General features: G+C 36.4%; 1 protein-coding gene across 2 annotated transcripts in view; it reads left to right on the top strand.

The window, feature by feature from the left end:
* Window positions 1-905: 905 nt before the first annotated feature.
* LOC131046460 (2-alkenal reductase (NADP(+)-dependent)) overlaps window positions 906-24,125 on the top strand; it is a 119,838-nt gene continuing 96,618 nt past the window's right edge. Inside the window, exon 1 of one of the 2 annotated variants that reach the window (XM_057980212.2) lies at window positions 906-1,492. In XM_057980212.2, the coding sequence (XP_057836195.2) occupies window positions 1,268-1,492 (225 nt within the window). In that variant the 5' untranslated portion in view covers window positions 906-1,267. The remainder of the gene's footprint in view (window positions 1,493-24,125) is intronic. The other variant, XM_057980211.2, reaches the window with a different exon arrangement.

Below are 24,125 nucleotides of genomic sequence, written 5' to 3'. Positions count from 1 at the left end.
TTTACCTGTTTATACTATCTATTGTCAGTTTTGCACATTGTAGTCCTAATTTTCACATTCAATTCACATCTTTCAATAGTTCATTTTCAATTCAATTGAGGAGTATTGAATTCATCTTGTATTGAATTTTATTCTTATAAGTTTGAGGTTGAGCCTAATGAATTCACTCTCCTCCGTAATGTAATCATTGTGAAATAGGTCTTATTCCTAATTTGCATGCATAAACTTGTGAACCCTATTTCCATACATTACAGTTTTAAAATGCTAAAATTAATATAAAGTGGCCACACATATATTTATCTAAATTATTTTTAATCTTTTATTTACAATTATTTAATTTTTAAAAATGATGTCATGGTATTTTTACCCTAGTTCAATCCCAATTCTCACATTCAATTCACATCTTTTCATAGTTCATTTTCAATTCAATCAAGGAGTATTGAATTCATCTTGTATTGAATTTTATTCTTGTAAGTTTGAGGTTGAGCCTAATGAATTCACTCTCCTTCGTAATGTAATCATTGTGAAATAGATCTTATTCCTAATTTGCATGCATAAACTTGTGAACCCTATTTCCATACATTACAATTTTAAAATTCTAAAATTAATATAAAGCGACCACACATATATTTATCTAAATTATTTTTTATCTTTTATTTATAATTATTTAATTTTTAAAAATGATGTCATGGTATTTTTACCCTTACAATATGGGGGCTAGAGTCCTCCTTATGCCTCAAACCACAATAGCCATTGACTTCAGAATTCAAGCTATTCCTAAAAAAATTCAAAACTCGTAAGCTTGATTAATGGACATAATAGGGTGGAATGGTAGATGGGGGTTTAAACTTACATATTTTGTTCAAAGAATGCTATAAGGTACCTTTTTTTTATGACTTCAAGCTTGTCACGTTCATTAAGGTTGAAGAGTGGAGCAGAGACCGCATCTACACACACCTCTTTGAATGTTAAGTCAACAAACTCTTATTGATGTCTTCTATAAATTTTACTCTTGGATCAGTTGTTCACTTTCGAGATGTAAGATTTGAACTCCCCTCAACAGAAAGAGAACAATACTGTAGAAGCTAAGTTATTACAGTTAGATGCATACATTTATTTCCCGTGCATCGTTGAATGCAGTACTGATTCGTTCATAACAACAGAAGAAAAACAACATTTTGTAGTTTGACAAAGCTCGAAGAGCTTCTTTTTATTCAAGCTTGGCTTAATTTGCAGTTTGATAGATTTTACTGAAGCAGTAGTACAAATGGGAAAAGAGGTTGTGAACAAGCAAGTGCTCTTCAAAGATTATATTGAAGGTGTACCGAAGGAATCTGATATGGAGCTCAAGTCCAGCACTATTGCTTTGGAGGTGAAGGAGGGTACACAGGATGTTCTATTAAAAAATTTGTACCTGTCCTGTGATCCTTACATGAGAGGCAGAATGAGAAACTTCCACAATTCATACATACCTCCCTTTGCCCCTGGATCAGTAAGCACACCCTTTTGCTTCTCCTCCTTTTTCTTTTTTCGAAATTCCCGCTTTGTCTTGTTTTTTTGTTAAATTGGTTGGAGTACAATTAGAGATGCTTGTGCTTGCTCAAGTTGAGTTGTTTGTAGACAAAAGTGGCAATTGATAATATTACTGAGTTAATTTTCCCGTCTGTTACTTCAGTTTATCTTTAAGCATTTTCGGTGCACATTTTTTCATTTTAGGTGACTGATTAAAGATTCTTATAATATTATGAACCCATATAAATTTATCCCTCGCTGTAGTTGTTTGCTTGATTAGACTTTTCAGCTAGTAAGGCTAAGGGATAGAACACTAACCAGTTCAAACTGCTTCTTGTTGTTGTTGTGTCTCCTCTTCTCTTTCCGCTTTATATCAAATGAAGTCAACCAGAGATTGGTTTCCGAATTTAAGCCTGATTTGTATGGCACCGATTTATTAGGAAGTTTTATTTTTTCTGATAAGTATAGATTGTCATGGAGCTACATTTGGGTGAATATTGTTTCACACAAACTATTTATTCAAGGATGCTTCTAGTAGCGCAGACCATTATAATCTATCACAGTTTTTAGTTGCTTGCTTGATTAAAATTTTGACGTGATAAGGCTCAAGGATAAAGCGGTAACTAATAACCATCCCAATTCTAAAACTCAATGGTGGATAAGTTTTCTAGCAGAGGTTACAACCTGCTTACCAAAAGCCAGGGGATCTGGGTGACCCCAGAGATTGCACCTAATGCAGGAGGAACCGATCCAGACCTTAAAGAAATTGATAAAATGCTCATTGATTTCAGCTCCGCATATCCGGCAAGAATTTTTGGCCAAGCTGATTAGGCATCATTCTGGATTGCTCCCTTCCATTCATTTTGAGTGCAGCAGATTCACAGTTCATGTATAGACAAAAATTGTCATTATTTTTTGGTTAGTAAATTATGGGTTGCCTTCATTGCAGTGCAGGTTGAGCTTGGACTACATTCTTGAGATTGTAAACATGGTTTAAGTTTTAATTTACCTCATAATCCTAACACTGCAATCTCACCACATGTATGCTCGATTAATGGGCAATCTTATTGCAATCGAAGGGATTTGAGTTGTGGGTGAAATATATTATTATTGTTGTTGCAACGGATTTTGATGAATTTCTCCAAACTTTCTTCCCACCAATTCTATTTCTAGGATTCTTGTATACATGAGCAGACAATTGTCACATTGGTATTATTTAGTGTAAATTACCACAGTTTCTTGGCATCTGCATTGCTTAAGAGCCAACTAGAACTGTATGTCATCATAGTATTTCATTTGAAGCTTACCATGGTTTAAAGTTGATACTTGGATAACTTTTTTGACACCTACTCACCTTGCAGGATTTTTGTACAAATATGCAGCTAGAGGTCATATTGGCATTATTTAGTTTATGTTAGCCTGAAATCTTGTCAACTTCAACTGGGATTGTAGATTGCACAATATTTCATGAGATGAAGAGCTATAATGGTTTGCGCCTTTGAAGTCAATGCATGGATAATATTCTAGAAAAACTAAGAATAGAATAGACCTTTAGGAACAAGGAATCTGAAATAGGGGTTTTAACTTTTTACATGTTAGTAGAAAACAATATTCAAGACAAATACAAGGTCCGATCACGAGTAGCTATTTACGTGTGGGTGAAATATGACATTATACTTAACTATATTTGTTATTGAAATGCTTATCTTAATATTTCATGACCTTCTATGCTTGTTCCTTGTAATATCCCCTGCTCATATGGGACTCAATATGCAAGGAATATCGTCAAACAATTAGCTAGCAACCTGCTGTTGTGTTATGCTGAAGGGCTGTCTCAGAATTTTCAGATTGATATGGAGGTCATCCAACACATATTACTCATGAAAGATCAATTATGAATGACTTCTAACTGATAAGACAACTATCAAAGATGCACATGCCACTAAATTATGGAGTTTTAAACCAATTTCGACACAAAAACATTCACCTACAGCTGCTGTCATTTTATCAAACAGTTTGCATGAAACTTCTGACATTTATGAAATCAGGATGCAGTCTTATTCCTCCTTTATTGCCGTATATAATGATCAAGCAACTCATACAAATACCTTCAATGACTAGACACTTGATATCTAATACTCAGATTTTTCTGAGGACAATGGACAGCAATGGAGAATTACAACTATTGGAAATAATGTACAGGATGTTGCCAAAAGGAACCTGGAATAATTCGCCCAACTTGATGTGTAAAGAAGCAAGCAATATCATGCAATTTGATGCCTTCAATCTGCCAAACCAACCTTATCCAAAAATCGCTCGTGCTGCCATAATGATGGTCTGATAATAATGGATGAACAGCAGCTTACTTACAATCTTTTTACCAAAATAATCACCTTGGCTTCTCCAATGTAGCACTACCCTTCTCAGTGAAGTTTGATGCTAATATAGGGAGTTATGGGCAAAAATCGAAGGAAATAACAGTCTGCTATGATCTTATTTCAGACTTATTTTGTCACTTAATTCAACTTCAAGCTTCTTCAAAACACTTCCCTAGGTATCGCCCTTCTCCTCCAACGATTCCACTCCCTTTCTTTGTATGATTTGATACCCAAATGCTGAAGGAGGTGCAAAATCGTGGAATGGGGGTGAAGCCCGATTTTAGTTCAGACCTGCAATTCTTATTAGCTGTCACCAATTTAGCTCCTCCAATGATCTTAGAAGAAAATCGCCTTACTCCCTAAAAGGAATCAATGGTATTAGGACTTCCAATATGCTATTCTGAAAATTCCATGGACTTCCACCACCATGACAATGTAGTAACTCAATAAGCTCAATATGGAAGACTGATATGTCTCCCACTCTTAGCTGCAACCCTCGGAAGGTCTTCCACTCCCTTAGTTATGCAATCTATGAGATTTTTTGTTCCCAAAGATGAAGATCTGCAGAAACCCCTCGGTTCCACAAAATCCAATCAATATTCAACTCAACAAAACCAAGCTGCCTTGAAGCTTCAGTTAGCTCCCCCTTTATACTTTTTTTTTAATTCCATCTCTAGAAGCTTCTAGAAGTGACTTTATGATATAATATTTAATTAGTCACTTTATTAAATTAAATAAATATAAAGTCATCTTTTAATTTTTAAATTTATTTGACAACTTTATAAATAATTAACTTAATATTATTAATTAAAATAATTAATTAAGCTATCCATGAAAAAAATAAATAATAATTTGGACAACTGAACTAATTAAATTAATTAATTAATTCTTCTCCAAAAGTGGGGACATTACAATTTGCCCCTCCTGAAATTGCTTGTCCCCAAGCAATGCAAGCATAATCACCTCCACCTGGATCCCATGGAAAGATCCGTGTAATGTCCTTGTGATCACCATGCAACTCCTGTACCACCAACTGAATATGCTGAACCAACTCAATCACTTCATCTCGTGCCACTGGAGTATAAGCCTCATGAGGAAGGAAGTCAAGTGACTGACCATAATTGCCCCCAACCTCTGTACAAAGTGGACCATCAAATAAACCATCCAACACATGTGCCCCTAAATTGTGCATCTAAAATAAGTCATGTACATGAGGATCAAAGGTGAAGTTGTGTAAACTCCTCACTATGTAAACTTCTGAATTTCCCTCCATGAGACTCTTAAGAAATCCTGACGCACTAGAAGAATCCCAATCATCACTATCAGGAGACTAATCCACATCCGAATCATAGAGTGCATTATCCAACAACCATGAAGCATCAAAATCAAACAATGGATTGTCCACCATCTCATGCTCCTCCTGAATAACTACCTGTTTTGTCTTCTTGCTCTTCTTTCCAAAAAGAGAAATAGAGTTCAAGCTGCCATCTACAATTCCCCTCAACACATAATCCCTGTTATTTGATTTAAATTTCATTTCCAACTTAGGTACATTGAGGGTAAATTCTTCTATGTCTTGGAGCCATTTCATTCCCAAGACTACATCAACTGCACCCATGTTGACCACATAAAAATCAGCTTGTAGCTCATAATCATTCAACTGTAAGGTGAGATTTCCTATTCGGTTGGTGCACATGAGAGTATATCCATCTGCAAGTCTAACTCTAAATCCTTCGAAGTCCTCTATTTGCAACCTACATCTAGCCACAAATCCCTCATCAATAAAGTTGCGTGATACTCCAGTATTTAAGAGTGCAATACAACGTTGTCCATTGACTGTTCCTCTGAATCTGAAAATAACCTCATCTTACACGTCAGCAAATAAAGCCATAGGAGATAAATTCCATCCGGCTCAAACTTTGCTGAAGCATTTCCACCCTGATTATCTCTTGAAGCAACTGGCTGATCCGAATTTTTAGATCTAGGATCCTTGTCTTACCCGTAGGTCTCAAAGGGAAATCATGCTCTTTGCTATAAGGCTCCTTGCACCAAAAGCATAGTTTTCTTCTCCTTAGATCTTCTTGTGTCTCCTCCTCATCCATCATGGGTGTTGATTTCTTTTTCTTATCAACAAATTGTTGAGGACTCTCATTGTTGGTTGAAGGAGTTTCTTTATGCGAACCTTTGCTTTTGGGGGCTGCAAAGTCCATACTCCTAGCTTTTTTCATTGCTTCCTGCAATGTAGGTGGATCAAATGCTTTCAACCAGCCTCTTAGTGGCTCCATCAAACTCTCAATAAACAAGACAACCAATCTCCTTTCGCTAATGTTAGGAACCATAATTGATAATCTCTGAAAATCAGCAACATAAGCCTCAAGAGTTCCATGTTGCTTCAATTGTGCCAACTCATGAAAACTGACTTCAGGATCCTTGACATCAAACCTTTCAATCAGCTTATCAATAAATTCATCATATATGGTAATGAGATTGTGGCCAAGTGTGATCAAACCATGGGACAACCACTCATGAGCAGCACCTTCCAAATGTAATGATGCAAATTTAATGGCATCCTCTTCAGGCATTGGTCTCAATGACAAGTAGTTATCAAGCTCTTGCACTGATGACCTAGCTGTACACTTTTTGCTACCATCAAAATATGGCATAGTAATCTTACCAAGTGTTTGCTGATAATCATTTCTTGGTGGGATGTAATGATCATTTCTACCTCCTCTCCTATTCCTTTGATTCATAAATTGATCAAAGGTCCATTGATCCTTCAAATCAGGAGGTAGTACTCTTGGTAAGATTTTCTCGCTTCATCACCAAAAGTAGTAGTTGTAACAACTGGTGGTTGCTCTTCCCTTGATGTGAAAGTAGGGAAAAGGGTCTAGAGGCTGATCCTCTAGTAGTAGCTCTATGGACAGACCTTTCCCCATCATTGTTCCCACTATGTTCAGCTGTATGATGTTGTTGAAGATTACTATTTGTCTGTTGTTCCATCTTTGCCAATAATCGTGACATCATGTCAAGCATAGTATCAAACTTTCTTTCAATCTTCGCATCCTTATCTTCTTCCGCCATGGTCTGAATTCCTTTACCGGTATCTCTCTCCTTCAGCGCTGCTGAAAATGTATCCATTTCAGGTACCTTTGGATTCTGATATTGTTGCCTTCGTTGTTCTGTGTTATAATACCTGGTTTGCCTTGCACTCATTCACATAAATCTGATCACAGGATGGCAGGATGAAAGCTCTGATACCACTCTAATATCCCCTGCTCATATAGGACTCAATATGCAAGGAATATTGTCAAACAATTAGTTGGCGACCTGCTGTTGTGTTATGTTGAAAGGTTGTCTCAGAATTTTCAGATTGATGTGGAGGTCATCCAACACTTATTACTCATGAAAGATCAATTATGAATGACTTCTAACTGATAAGACAATTATCAAAGATGCACATGCCACTAAATTATGGAGTTTTAAACCAATTTAGACACACAAACATTCATTCGCCTACAACTGTTGTCATTTTATCAAACAGTTTGCATGAAACTTCAGACATATGAAATCAGGATGCAGTCTTATTCCTCCTTTTTTGCCATATATAATGATCAAGCAACCCATACAAATACCTTCAATGACTAGACACTTGATTCTAATACTCAAAATTTTCTGAGGACAATGGACAACAATGGAAAATTACAACTATTGGAAAGAATGTATAGGATGTTGCCAAAAGGAACCTAGAATAATGCCCAACTTGATGTGTGAAGAAGCAAGCAATATCAATTTGATGCCTTCAATCTGCCAAATCAACCTTGTTGGCATTGAGTTGTCATTGATGTCAACTGGTATCACAGGCTACTGGTAGAAGTATGTCAAACCCGTATGAAGAAGATTGAAGTGGCCTAAGGAAGATTAACATGAAGGCTTGTCAACCGGTATGATGGAAGACAAGTAGTTATTGAGACTATCAGTGACTTCACCGGTATGAGGTGAGATGCATGTGTGTGTTAGCATGTTGAGTAATAACCGGTAAAGCATAAACCGGTTTGGAGGATGGCTGCCTGTTTATGATGAAGAGGCAGAATGTTAAAATGATCACAAACCACTGGAGGTGAAGATGAGCTACCGGTGTAGTGTGCACTACCGGTTAGCAGGAGGAGAAGGTCTCACCGGTAAAGGCTTCTGCCGGTATGAGTTTGGTGAATGTTCAAGTGTAAACCGACCTTGTGTCGGTGAATTGAGTATATGACTGATGTGATGCCATGTGGAGCTAAGGTGGCAAGCATGCAAAGGTCGGTGAAGTTTCCATCGACGTGGTTGTTGAAACAGCTAGTCGACATTAATGAAACAACCACAAATCACAGAATGATAACAGATTTATGCGGGCTCGAGGAAGAAAGAATGACAGAGAAAGATTAGGGAGTAGTTGGCACCTGGATCGAAGAAAAGAAATCAGACTGCAAGATGACCTCGAGAAGGAAATAGTTGGACTATAAATGAGTCGACAGATTTCAAGGCAGAAAATCATGGACGAGATTGCTATCTTTAGCAAATATGTATTGGATGTTGGAAAACGCGTACAGAGGCATCCCTCGAGTATAGGTGATTGATCCAAGGCAGATTGGATCGGATCTTATGCAGATTTGGTCGGGTGAAGGAAACCCTAACCGCCCTAAGGCTGAAATTGTTTCTTGGTGGGAAAGCTCAAGTTTAAATATGATGACTTGAGACTGTGATTGTTGTTGTTGCAGAGTGAAGGCAAGTGTGAAATCGCTGTGTGAGAGCCAAAGAGATAAACACTTGAAGTGTTTATGAGTAAAGACTAGACCGGTAAGGATAAGCAGGATAAACCGGTGTAAGGAACAAACCGGTGGAGTAAGCATAGAACACAGAGGTGACAAGCCAGCAAAAGCAGTACCTAATAAAGAGTGATCAAGTGTGAACTGAGGAGTGAAGACATTGTGAGAGGGGATTTAGAAAAGTTATCAGCAAAGCCAAGTTGCAGAGTGGGTGGAGAGAATACAGACCGGTAAGGTTGAAACCGATAGAGCAGAATATTGTAAGGTTGCAAAACTTCATTTGCAATAGTGATTTCATTTGTATTACCGAGTTTTATATTGTTTTCACTAAGTTGGAGCTTAGTGCAGGGGTTGTAGCTCCTTTAGGTTGTAGCCTATAAATTGTGTAGGGGTTGGTGCTCCTTTGAGTTGGTGCCCTAAATATTGTAATCAAAGATTCATTGTGAGGCTAGATTGGAGCAGAAGATCTCCAACAACTGTTCTCACCGAGGTTTTTCCCACATTGGGTTTTCCTCGTATATATCTGGTGTTGTGTGATGCTTTCTTGTGCATGTGTTATGTTAATGTTTTAGCAAGTTCTTTCACACACCCTGTTTGCACTATTTGAGCTACCGGTTAGCACTCAGTTTGTTTTATATATTACCGGTATCTCCCTGTTGAAGAAAAAGTGTTTAAATCATTGATTCACACTCCTCTCAGTGATCCATTGTGTCCAACAAACCTTATCCAAAAATCGCCCCTGCTACCATAATGATGGTCTGATAACAATGGATGAACAACAACTTACTTACAATCTTTTTACCAAAATAATCGCCTTGGCTTCTCCAATGTAGCGCTACCCTTCTCAATGAAGTTTGATGCTAATATATGGAGTTATGAGCAAAGATCGAAGGAAATAACAGTCTACTACGATTTTGTTTCAGACTTATTTTGTCACTTAATTCACCTTCAAGCTTCTTCAAAACACTTCCCTAGGTATCACCCTTCTCCTCTAATGATTCCACTCCCTTTCTTTGTATGATTCTATACCCAAATGCTGAAGGAGGTGCAAAATCGTGCAATAGGGTGAAGCCCGATTTTAGTTCAGACCTGCAATTCTTATCAGCTGTCACCAATTTAGCTCCTCCAATGATCTTAGAAGAAAATCGCCTTCCTCCCTAAAAGGAATCAATGGTATTAGGACTTCCAATATGCTATTCTGAAAATTCCATGGACTCCCACCACCATGACAATGTAGTAACTCAATAAGCTCAATACGGAAGACTGATATGTCTCCCACTCTCAACTGCAATCTCTCGGAACGTCTTCCACTCCCTTAGTTATGCAATCTATGGGAGTTTTCGTTCCCAAAGATGAAGATCTGCAGAAACCCCTCGGTTCCACAAAATCCAATCAATATTCAACTCAACAAAACCAAGCTACCTTGAAGCTTCAGTTTGATCCCCCTTTATACTTTTTTTTATTCCATCTCTAGAAGCTTCTAGAAGTAACTTTATGGTATGATATTTAATTAGTCACTTTATTAAATTAAATAAATATAAAGTCCTCTTTTAATTTTTTTAAATTTATTTGACAATTTTATAAATGATTAACTTAATATTATTAATTAAAATAATTAATTAAACTATCCATGAAAAAAATAAATAATAATTTGGACAACTTAACTAATTAAATTAATTAATTAATACTTCTCCAAAAGTGGGGACATTACATTCCTTGCTCTTAGTTCAGGCTTCAGCAGACTTTTGTTTTTGCCAAATACTGGGATGTAGCATTGTAGAGTGACTGAAGCTTATTTGCAGAGATACACATATACCAAGCAGGAGTAGATTGATTGATATTCTCAATATACACTAAATCTGTGTAGGAATCTTGATTTCTTCTGCTATAGCCTATGTAAATGTGTGTGTATATAGTATATACTAATGTATATTATTGAGTAAGGTACAAAAATCTATCCATATTACATCTCCTCCGAAGTCTCCAATTGTTCATTTTGATCCAAGTGGCAGCCTACTTTTTGTTACAAGCATCAATTGCCCTCTTTTGAAGACTGCAACTGTTTTTGGCAACTGCATAGGATCAATGATGTTGCAACCCTTTTGCTTAGGGTACTTAAATTTTTTTCTGCTAATAGACAGTTTATTGTGTCAAACTTATGAAATGAGCTCACCATACTGCAGCCCATAAACCTAGTAATCTGTTTGAACTTTGACAACAGAACAATTATTCTAGGGTTTTGAACAGTTGTCATGGTTTATAATGAATAGTTGCTAGAAAGGAGGAGCTAGTTTGGTTAGAACATGAGATTTTGACATGCCAAATGTTGGGGAGTAACATAAAAGGAACATGGACAAGACAATCACTATCAATTTTTCTGTATTTCTTTTTGAATCTTTTGATAATAAGTGAGCATCAACACAAGCAATCTCACAATGATATCACTACTGTCATAAAATGCTATTACAAAGTAAGCAAGCTGATACAATATAGCTTTGATAAGTCACTTGCCCAAAGCCCCAAATCGATATTCCCACACCTAACTAGAAAACATCAGAGAAGTACCTTGATTTTATGAGCTGGGATGATCATAGCACGTCAAGGAATCATGGCATAAGCTGCTGATTGAAATATAACAGGTCTAATATTGCTTTCAGTCTTAAACACCACTGAAATAGATGCTGGAACAGGGACATATCAGTCTGCGGTGCTTGCTATAAGTGCTCAGAATCACATAGGAATGCACACATTCACACCCCAAACTACTAATGACTGAAATTACTCAACAATGATCCACAATCTGCTTACAAGAGGACTGAAATGTCTTCAAAATCCCCCTTGATATGTGATAACCAGAAGTGTAGGACTTGATATCATTAGCTGGGCTAACTATAACAGGGTTGGGAACACATTGTGAACTGCTGTATGAGGGAATAGATCTGAAACAACTTAACTGAACACTGCTGACATGTCTGGGACAACCAAACAACAGCCCAAGAAGCTCACTAAACTCACCAAAATGACCACAATCTGGATAGACAGCTTGGATAAGAGATAAAATGAATGTTGTAGGTCTGAGTAGCACATTTGCTGCTATATATCAGTCAATTCAAACATAAGACCAGTGTTGGTACTTTCCGGCCAGCCCACAAAATCACCCAATAATCATTCTAATATGATGAAGTTCACCTTCATTGATTGTAATTTGCAACCAGCTTTCCAATGCTGAGACGTCACCAAATAGTAACTATGAGCCCTCAAAGGGGCAGCATTTGACCTGGTACTCTGATGCCAGCCCATGAATAGTATGGCCAGCAAGAGAAAAATGGTACAGCCCCAAAAACTAGCAACCACCTCATATGACTGTAAGGCCTGCAATGACAAATATGGCTGGATCTAAAGCAAAAAGAAATAATTATCATTAAACCCTTATACCTGCCAAGGGTGTACGTGATGGGAATATTGTCATTGATGCCAAAATAGTGATACTCAGAAATATATGTATACAATAAATAGTCAGCAGTGATCAAATACACAGAACAAACTATCTACAGGACTACGATATGTATACAGCAATATACAGTGGTACAGAACAAAGCAACGATATAATGAAGCATATTTTTAAAGTATCAATATAATATAATATCCTGTCAGTACTCCTATGGTCACTGGTTGCAAACTTAGCAAAAATGATGAATCCCCTGATGCAAATCAGACTCTATATAGATCCATGATTGGAAGTCTCTTATATGTGACAGCTACCAGGCCAGATATAATGCAAGCAGTTAGTGTAGCAGCACGGTATCAAGCAGCACCAAAGGAAACACACGTACAGGCAATTAAAAGAATCTTCAAGTATTTGAAGGGTACAATGGATTTTGGATTGTGGTATCCAAAATGTGATGATTTCACTCTGAGAGCATACACAGATGCTGATTGGGCAGGTGACAAGGATGATAGCAAAAGCACTATTGGAGGAGCCTTTTTCCTTGGCAACAACCTTGTATCTTGGTTGAGCAAAAAATAGGCTTCAATATCTCTATCCACTACAGAGGCAGAGTACATTGCAGCAGCAGCATGTTGTATGCAAGTTTTGTGGATGAAACAAACCTTGCAAGATGTTAAGATTGAGTATGATCACCCTATCTCTATCTATTGTGATAATACAAGTGCGATCAGTATTTCAAAAAATCCAGTGATGCATTCTAGGACAAAACACATACCTATCAAAATTCATTTCTTAAGGGAAAAGGTTCTTGAGCAGCAAGTAAAGTTAGAATATGTTCCAACAAAGGAGCAGTTAGCAGATATCTTTACAAAGCCTCTTCCAAAAGAGACTTTTGAGTACCTAAGGGAGAAATTGGGAGTAATATCACTCTCATCTTCTCAGTAAGTGCTTCATATGAAGCATACATTAAAAAGGGGTAGGTTACAAACATCAGAATATCGTTTGCCATTGATGTCAAAGGGGGAGAAATTGAAGATAGGGGGAGTATTGGATTGAGGGGGAGCAATTTGACCTGAAAGGTTGCCATCAATGACAAAGGGGGAGATTGATGGGAATATTGTCATTGATGCCAAAATAGAGATACTCAGAAATATATGTATACAATAAATACTCAGCAGTGATCAAATACACAGAACAAACTATCTACATGACTACGATACATATACAACAATATACAGTGGTACAGAACAAAGCAACGATATAATGAAGCATATTTTTAAAGTATCAATATAATATAATATCGGTAAAAACAAAGAGACTTATATATATTTCAACAGAGATTATATTAGCAGAATAATACCATTGCCCGATATATACCAAGGAGCGGCTATATGCATATGGTCCGATATATTATTGATAAAGACGATGCAAGGTGGTGGCAAATAAACATATTCCAAAGTCAGATTCAAAAAAACATATTTCTATCAAAGCGGTGGTAAATAAAAATCGAAAACCTTGGCGGTGAGTACATCTGATACCATTAATGCTAAAGCAAAAGCAATATAGTTTATCGCATGGAGCGGAAAACAAATATATTAAAAATATATCGACGGTATCATATTTTTAAATACTTCAAAGTATATTATAGTGCACATTTTATAAAGCGTTGAATATTGGCGGAAAGAAAAGACTCTTATTATCGCGGAAGAGATATATGAGCATAAACATCACCATTATTTTATATCAACGATATATTATATCGAATATGATAAAACAAGGCAATCCAAATTATTAAAGACCGTGGTCAAAGATAAAAAGTGGCGGACATAATATATTATCTCAAAATTCGATGGATACAAACATTAATATATTTGCAAATAAAGCCTTAACTAAATAACACTCTTGTTAAATACGATTCAATGAAAAGTCACAATTAAAAACTTGAAGAGTCATGAAAGAAAGAGATGCAATAGTCCACGTGAAAAATCGTGATGCTTGGATAATATATATAAGATGAAAAACAAACACAAATGTATGAGGGCTGAGACTAGCGTAATGTGTGGTGTGCAGACTGGTATATTACTGTGTGTATGCTGTTGGTGAGATCAGAACAAATACAACATAGAGAAAGTGAGTGTGCAAAACAAAAACATATGGTGAATTACTTCAAGCACAAGGGATAATCATACCGTATGAAGGGATATATTGTACAGTGAAACATATAATCAGCAACCTGTCCAAAGTGATCTTTTTCAGATCTTAAGTGTGTTATATGTGAACAAGAAAGATATGCTGAATGCTTGATTCTAAACTTAGTTAGAACTTATTTCAGAAAATATTTTTCAGATTGACTATGCTGATATTAAAAGACATTATGAAGAGAATATGTGAAGATTGAATATACATGTGAAGGAAAGAATAGTTTATGGGGCATACGTGTGGACCTACTGAAATTGTCGCATCAGTTCAGGGACAAACTTATTGATGATTCTGATATACAGTTTGAGGACAGCTTGGTGACTGATTTTGAAATAAGTTACAACAAAGATTTATGCAGAAGTTGGGTGGAGTGGGTGCTTCATTTCTTTATAGTTGGTGCTTCATATTCAGAGGGTTGGTGCCTTGATTTTCAGATTGGGGAGTTGGTGCTTCCAGTGGGTTGGTGCTCACAAACATTGTAAAAGAAATATAAATATACAATATTCATTTTAGTGGTTTTCTCCCTCATTCGGTTTCCACTCAAATTCTTGTGTTATTGTATTTATGTGCATGATTGTTTTGGATAACTTAATTCTATCATATTAAATTGAAAAGTTTCATTATACTGATTCACCCCCCCCTCTCAGTATAATCGTGTGCTCTTCAGTACGACCTCCTGAAAATGAAGGGTATGGCTTGCAATAAGGCTTTCTAGTTGCCCTCAAAATCACTTTAATCTTACAAAATCTTCAAAAAACCTTCATCAGTGCTTGGTAAATTCTGCAACCCTGAAATCTATGCAGAAAACAACAAACTCTATTGAAGCTCCAGTGTGTTTTCTGAAGTGAAACCACCATAAACCAGCTAGGAAGGATATTTCACCACCAAAATCAGCAAACTCAAGAGGGTTTTGTCCTCAAGGTTTTTTTTGAAAAGAACACAAGTTCTCTCCAAAATGCAAAAGAAAAATCAAATTCATCAACTACCCGAACAATGAGCCCTCAACCTCCTTTTGTAACTTTTTGAAATATTAAAATATTACTTTTTTCTTATTTGCTCCAAAACACCCTTTATAAAATAAAACAATTAACTTTATGGAGCACTTCTCACCTTTTTGAGGAATAATAATGTTTTCTCATGAATAAAGTGCCCTTTCCAAGGCATCCATTAGAAATTCAAATAACTTTTCAACGCTTTTATAATGAGCTATTAGCCTATTACACTTAGTTGCCCTTTTTATTATTTCCAACAATAGACACCATAACCGAAATATTAAGTAGAAAACTCAATAATATATTGTGGAGAGCACCCAAATGATATAATTTTGCAATTTTGATCATACCAAAGTGATATTGAAGACTAGGGATGATGATGAAAAGGCAACTGGGTGACTTTCTAAAAATAGTTTTCTCTCAAGAAGTTTGGAGAGCACTCAAAAGCTTGGAAATCAATTCCAAAGCATCAAAGGGCTCCATCTAACCAACTGAACTCAATCCAAAGAATGAATGCTTTGCAAGATTGGTCAAAAGATTCTCCAAGAACATTGGAGTTCTCCCTAACTGACCAGTTATCTTGGAAGTCTTGGAAACTGGCCAAATGTCTACCAATTGGCTAAGGACATTAAATTTTCAGGCCATATTAACATTTCAGCAAAAATTGAATAACTGTAATCCCAAATCTATCAAACTAGGGTTTACTTTTATCCTAAGGAACCGAGAATTGAGTGCTTACAATTTTTTATTTAGTAAATCAGGACTGACAGATGGGCATTTCACCAAACAATTCTTGACCTAGCTTGATCAAGGATTCTTATGGAAAAGATTCTTTTCCACCCTACTATAAACTCATTTTATATCCATATTCATTATTGTAGTGTTATCAATGTTAAATTGGTGTATCAAAAATAAAAGGGAAAAGAGGGCCAAAAACATAGATCTGTTGGGGGTAACACAATTGGTGACAAACCTATCTCGAATCGCCACATTTCTATGGTTTTGTTGCAAATCTAGACTCAGCAAGCCTGCAGTCATTTTGATAGAGATATCTCACCAGACGTCATGTTGTGGAAACATTTGAAACTGAAGTGGATTAAAGGTAGAAAACACATTCCTTCCTTCTAAAAGCTTACTGGTTGAAATGACTTAAACTTTCATATGATAACTTTTGCTGGACTACTTTTAGATTTCTTATTATTTCAGTACTTCTGTTTTTGTCTTTTCAGCCATAGTTTGTTTTATTGTTCTTCTTTCCTAGGTGGAGCCCCCTATAGATTCCCCTAACTATTTAATTAAAGGAGGAGAAAATATTTTGACTGGGAAAATCTAAAAAGGAGGACTAGAAAAATTAATTTGCATAGAGCTAAGGTGTTGCAACGATTATAAATTACTTGTGTCTTAGGATCTCTAAATATTTCAATGGAGGAAAATGTATGCAAAAAAAAGATTGTAATCTGATTTATTTTCTTTTGAAAGGTAATCTCTTACGAGTTTTCATAATATGTAAATAAATAATCATCCCTTTAGAATGCAATTATTTAGAATGCAAACTGTCTCTTTGTATACCTGACCAGCTCTTACTAAGAGTTTGTGATTAACTGTTTGGAATGCCTGGTCTATATATTTTGTTTCCCTCTTTGACATGTTTCATCCCCAAAACATGAGAAGAAGCCAATTAGTATGATTGTCTCAAGTCATGGAGTACCAATATAATGCCATGACGATTCATCCCATCATCTGTAGTTGATCTTCATAGTGATTTTAGCTTGATGGTATCTAGATGCGTTCATTGGTTCACATTTTGTTTCACCCGAACAATTCCATTCTTCATCATAGCATTTCCTCCTTTTTCCACTATTGAATAGCTATTACTTCTTTGATACAATTGGTTGTAGTTCTTTCTTTGATTCCATACAAATCCATAGTGATTGGCTTGTTGTTTCCATGTATTATCATGCCTCAGTGATGGTCTCCTCCATAATTCTTGCCTCACAATGATGTGTTTGCCTATATAATGCACATTTTTCTAGTTTTGGAGCCGTCTTTTATTCCTCACCATTTGTTGCCACTTGTTTTGTTGGGTCATGAAAGGATATACTCTTTTCCTATTTTTCCTTTGCATCATACTTCTCTTCGTTTCTTATTTGATTCTTTAGTGCAATATTCAATAGATTCTTGAACTTGCTCTATCTTGACTTTCCTTTGGTTTTCATTATGCATAATATCTTATAGAGTAACTTTTTTCCTCCTAACCAAAGCTTCATGAACTTCTTTTGCACATTAACGTATATTGTTCTCAAAGATTCTAACCAAGGATAACCAAGAACAATATCCAACCCATCCATATACAAAGCATACAAATTTGAATGCGAAATATAGTTATCTTGAGAGAACTTCAAGCCTTCAAAATTTGAATATCCTTACCCTCTCCTCTATTTGAATATCTTTGTTTTGCTTTGCTTGTACTTTTAGTTTCTTGTCTGTTTCCACTTTCCATGTTGATGAAATTATACTTGTTGCTAGCATTTATAGAAACAATAACCATTGCCTTTTCATACATCCATGAATTGAAGGATTGAATCTTCCTTGGAGCTAAAATGCTTGCAATTTTATTCTTCATCTTCTCTTCACCATCTTTTTTTCCTTCTACATCTTCTCCTTTTTCCTTTTCTCTTTCTTTTTTTGTTAATAATACCGTATTTGGTGCCCAACGATTTAAGAAAGCTTGTTCTAGTTCATCCAAAGAAGAAAAGCTATTATGCAATGGCACATACTATTGCTTGGCTTCACCTCCTCAATGTATAGAAAATTGTGCTTTCTATATTATATTTTCACCATAAGATCTTTAAATTGGTTCCACCATTTTAATGCATCTTCATTTTCACAAAAAATAGGACACCTCATTGAACCTAGAGCTTTAAGAAACAAATCTTTCAATAGATCACTTTTCTACCAAATCTAGCTGACCAAACTTTGACCTAACCTTTTATTGTTGTTGTTGGTCTCAAAACCAAAAATACAAATGAAAGATCCCAAATAGCTTTTCACAAGCTTTCCAAAAATGTAAAAAAAGAAAAAACAGAAAATTTCCATGAGTTGCGGCTTGAAGAGAATTTTTTGAAAAAACATGAATATGCAATAGCTCACTTAATAGTTGATATTGACGATCCAAAAATTGAATTTTGGACAGTAGCTTCCTTATCTGATCCTTCAACTTCAATAAAAAAATTGCAGAAAAATTCTTAACCGAGTGGAAGAGATAAATGAATCTTCAAAAATTAGAGTTTTGTCCTCATCTTTTCTCAAATCGTAGCTTTGATACAACTTGTTATTATTCTCACATACGACAATTGCAATAAGATAATGCAAAATAAATATCATCACAAACAAGAGATGTTTATCGGTTAACATGCCCTAATATCTGTTGATGTGTTTTTTATGCACATGCGAACACATAATAAAATACCATAAGTATCTTATCCTCTCTTGAACAAAATCTCTCAAATGCTGAAGATTAGCTTAAGGATCACTTAAGAAGACTCCAAGGTTCATGAATGTAGGGTCACTACGTGTGGATAAGCTTAGTTGGTTTGATGTGATTATGCTGGAATCACAAGGGGACTTACATTCAAATGCCTGAATGCTTGATTTGCTGGAACTCAAGTCCTATCTACTCAATTGGAAGATAAAAAAGAGCAAAAGAGGGAGGGTTTAAGAGAGTCTATTCTAGTCCTATGAATGTAGGAAGATAGATGAATGACTAGGTGGAATCCTACTAAGCTAGGTCTCACCATCAACTTGAACAATTTGACACAAGCTCAGTGCAATCTTCTAAGGATGTTTCAAAGATTCTCGAATCAATACCATCACACATTGATCACCATTGAAGTTAATGCATAAGCAATGAGTGTAGAACGATTCAAAGTTAAGCTCATATCATTCCAGTTGACCACACAAGGCACACTTACAATCAACAAGAGGCTAGTGGTATGGATTAGGTGGATTCCACATAAATACATTCAACAACTTCTTCCATCCAATCTAATCAACATGAAAATAAATTGAGAAGTAGAACCATGAGGCTTGTTGAAATAACAAATTTCACCATAACTTCAATGAAAAGAGTATCTCATTTACAAGTCATACCAATAATTCTTCCTTCTCTTAATCTACTCTAATTGCTATTCTACTTACTATTAGCTATTCTATTCACTACTAGCTATTAGTCCACTATTCACTATTAACTATTAGCCTTTACAAATGAAGAGCCTGAGCTTTTATAGAGAGCTCATTTACAATGAATGGCCAGGATTTTACAATAAAACCCTAATTAGGGTTTTTTACAACAAACTCTCCTTATCCAATGAGAAAATTACATTCAATGAGCATGGACCAATAGATAACAAGGTTAGGTGCCTCGGATTTCGTGCCATCACTGGTGAATTAGGTACGTTGAATCAAGACATGCAGAGGTAGACCTTCCCTGATTGGCAAGTGGTAACTGGGATGATGATTAGGATGCCACTTCACACTTTGTAGGTTTGATCTTCTAACTTTGATTAACTCTTTTGAAACTGTCTGCTTCTTCAATCGTGCTCGATGTAGGCTTCAATCATATATGTATGAGGTGTAGATCTTACAATTTTCCTCCTTTTGCTTTGCAATCACCCTCTCCCATCTGCAAAACAAAAACAAACATGATATCAAATACATAATATATAACTTTGATAGTTCTTCTTAGCTTGATATATCCCTTGATTTTATGTGTTTTGCAGGTTTGATAAGAAGATCTAGAGGAATTTGTCTTCACGAAGGAGCTTCTTGAAGTTGATTTTTCGCTCTTAGAGAGGATCTCTTTAAGTGTATTCCATCCTTGGTGTTCATTAAGCTTTCCTTGCCTTAATCTTCTTCATTTTCTTGAACTTCGCTCATACCCTTCAAATTGTGAAGTTTTCTCATGTAGGTCAAATCATGAAGTTTACTTTGCATACACTTCGTTCTCCTTGTTTGATTCATGATCTTCACTTCATTCTTTCAACTCCCGAAGTTGTCAACTTCGCTCTAGTCACTCAACTCATGAAGTTAGAAAACTTCGCTCCAAAACCATAACTCATGAAGTCTAACTTCGCTCTCTTCGTTCAATACATGAAGTTGTAAGATTGCTTAAAATCAGTAGCTTGTTAAATGAAAACTTCGCTCCAAATCATGAGTTCATGAAGTAACAACTTCGCTCCAAATTGGTGAAACATGAAGTTGATTTGATTATCTCTCCTATTTATATCCAACTTCATTCACAAATCGCTCTACTTAACAAGATCATGAACGTCGCTCCTTATCCCAAACACATGAAGTAGTAAACTTCGCTCCAAAACCTCAACTCATGAAGTAACAATTTCGCTCCTCCTTAGCAATTCGTGAAGTGGAGGATTTCGCTCCTCTCTGGTCAAACATGAAGTAAAGAATTTCTCTTGAAGCTTGCAGCTGCTGAAGTTATCAACTTTGCTCATAAACACCATTTCATGAAGTAAGAAACTTCGCTCATCTATTTTGATACATGAAGAATGAATTTCGCTCCTAGTTGCTTGAACCCGAAGTTCGCTCCTATCTCCTTGAAGTTGAAGTTGTAAAATCACTCTACTTCGCTCCTCTTAGTGAAATCATGAAGTTTGCTCATCTTTCTCAACTACCGAAGTTAAAACTTCGCTCACTTCCTTCAACTCATGAAGTAAGCACTTCGCTTTTCTCCTTCAATGCACGAAGTTGATTTATTTCACCTATTTATATCCAACTTCATTCCCAAATCGCTCTACTTAACAAGATCATAAACTTCGCTCCAAAGTGCTCAAAAATGTTGTCATTTCGCTTGAAAATGCAAACTCGTAAAGAAAGAAACTTCGCTCCATAGTGGTGAAACATGAAGTTCACTCCTATATCCTCCAACATGAAGTTCGCTCCAAAGTGCTCAAAGGTGAAGTTCGCTCCAAAGTCCTTGAACATGAAGTAAAAACTTTGCTCCTCTCACTCAACTCCCGAAGTTGGAAATTTTCGCTCCAAAACCCGAACTCATGAAGTTGGAAAACTTCGCTCCAAAACCTCAACTCATGAAGTTATTTGATAAGTTAGTCTCTCCGTCAGGATTCATATATGGAATATAACATCTAAGTATAAGTGAGATCACTTATACTTTAAGTTATATTTCATATATATTGTCAGGATGTTTGAGAGTGGTTTCGGACCTCCATGAGTTATAATGCAAAATCTAGTTTTTGGAGGATCCTTCAAATTTCCAGACTTAGTCAAATTTCAGGACATTTCAAGATCAAGATGACATTCCAGACTTCTAAGGGGAGTTCACATTGACCTTGATGTAAGGGATGGGACCTAGGAGGACACTATGCATTCAACCAAGATTTGATTTAGCAACTTGAAGTGTGACCTGGTAGTACACAAAAACCATAGGAATGATCTAAATAACCCCTAATCACTCAACTGACGTGACCTCTTTCACTCCACCTTGAGGAGATCCACCTGGCTTGATGACCTTTGAGAAACTCAATCCCTTCATTGCAAAGGCTAAGACACTAAAACGACCAACAACAAAACTAAAAGAGCTAACTCTAGAAAGCAAAAAGTGGGGGTCCCCATTTGCAATGGGACGATGTGTGAATACCTCACAACAATATCTAGTATATGCCGAAATTTAATGAACCCTTGAGGTTGGGGAACACCATGTAATAGTCCCTATGGAAGAAGACACTCTATGATATATCTCCAAGAAATCCAAAATTCTTCACATATCTGTTGACGTGTATTTTGTACACCATCATACACAGAATAAAATACCTAAAGGCATCTTATCCTCTCTTGAATAAAGTCGCTAACTGCTGAAGATTTCGCAAGAAGGATCAGTTAGGATGACTCCAATGTTCTGGTTAGTAGGGTCTCTACGTGTGGATAAGCACCAGTGGTCGTTGTGATTTGCTGTGTCCTCAAGGGGCCTTACGTTACCGAAGTTTTTGCTAGACTAAACAAGCTTTTCAAAAAATAACAAAAGGATAGGGTTTTGCGAGATGTCTAATCTAGTCTAACCCTAAGAATGACTTCATGTGGACAAGACTTGGCAAGATTCTACCAACTTCAATTTTGCCATAAAATAACAACTCAATTGAAATTGATGCGATCTTCTAAGGTAACAAATGATTTTTCAATGCATCAAAGATCAAAGACACTACCACGAAGGTACATATCCAAGATACAACAACGATTGAAGGTTAAGTGATTCAAGTATCTCCAGTTGACCACGCAAGGCGTTCCTACAATCAGCAAGAAGCTAGTGGTTTGGAAAGCGAATCCTACCAAAGATCAAGTCCCACACTTTGTCCTTCGAATTAACACACTACTTTGATTGAGAATGATTCAAGTAAATTGAACAACCATGAAGATAACTAAGAAAGTTGCAACAAAACACCATAACTTCAATATTTCATTGATTTCAAAGTCATCATGTACAACAATTGTTTGAATCCCTTTCCTCAAAACTCAATCTTGCTACAAAAGTAAATTGCTTCTAAATTCTAATCTCTCTAATACATCAAACTCTCTGATATCTAACTATTATCTAATAACAAAATGAAATGAAATGAGGGTATAAATAGCATCCTCAATTACAATGAATGGTCCAGATCAAAAAGCAGATCAACGGTCAAGATCATGACACCTAAACCCTAATTAGGGTTTGTTACAAATGGCCTCCTTTTTACTGAACAATATTAAATGCATAGCCAAATATTAAATTTGGCACAAAAACCTAGGAGACATAAACCAATGACAATTAAGGTGCCATGTCATCTATAACAACCTCTCATCTAGAATCTTATTCCCTTTCCAATGCTCTTTTTTAGCATATGCAATGAATCTTGACACGATTCCTTCGATCTCAGCAATTGGAATCTCGGGAAGATTCTTCATTCTTTCTTCCAAGTGGATGACCTGATCAAATGCATCTAGAAGAGCTGCGTCCCATGTAAACTCAAGTTCCTTAGTCCTTTCAATCAGGAGCATGGTGGCAAACATCTGGTCATGTTGCTCATCTGTGATATTAGCGTCCTTGCAAAAGATGATCTTGATTCTATCCTCCAATTCCTGCAAATCCACATCTGTCTCGACCTCGATCCTCCTGCCAAGAATGGTACGTAGTACCTCAAATACTTTGTCCTGGATCGGATTGATCACCTCCTCAACATGGCTACATCTAGTACTGATGTCCTCAAAGAGAACACTCTTCATCTGGAGTAAGGTTGACCATTGAAGCAAACTGTGAGGTCCTCCATCCATGATCTTTTCCTGTGCTAAGACCTTCCTCGATGTTTGTCTAATTACTTTCAATACAGGAATGATAACATCTCTGGTATGAGCAAAAGCGGCTACTGTTATCATCAAGTTGTGGATTATCTCAAGAACCTGGATAGCCCTATGAATAGTCTTCATCATCCTTGTTACAAATTCTACGGCAACTGTATGAGATTTGTCCATCCAAGTACTCATACGCTGGACCATACTCCTGAATCTCTCTGCCTCATTAATTGATTGAAGGGGAAGTGCCTGCACTGGTGATCTAGCTGGATCCTGACGCCCCAAAGGCTCATTGAGATGACTGAAATATGTCCTCCATGCACCGACCTCTCTCTCAAGCTTTCTATTCTTCTCCATTTCTTCTCTAAGCTTGTCTTTCAATGCCTCAAATGAATCAGTGGCATCATCTAGTGTCTGTTCGGCTGTGGATGGTCCT

The sequence above is a fragment of the Cryptomeria japonica genome, chromosome 7 (assembly GCF_030272615.1).
Source record: "Cryptomeria japonica chromosome 7, Sugi_1.0, whole genome shotgun sequence".
NCBI lineage: Eukaryota > Viridiplantae > Streptophyta > Pinopsida > Cupressales > Cupressaceae > Cryptomeria > Cryptomeria japonica.
Note: the sequence above shows the minus strand (reverse complement) of the source record. Positions and strands in the feature narration are given on the sequence as shown.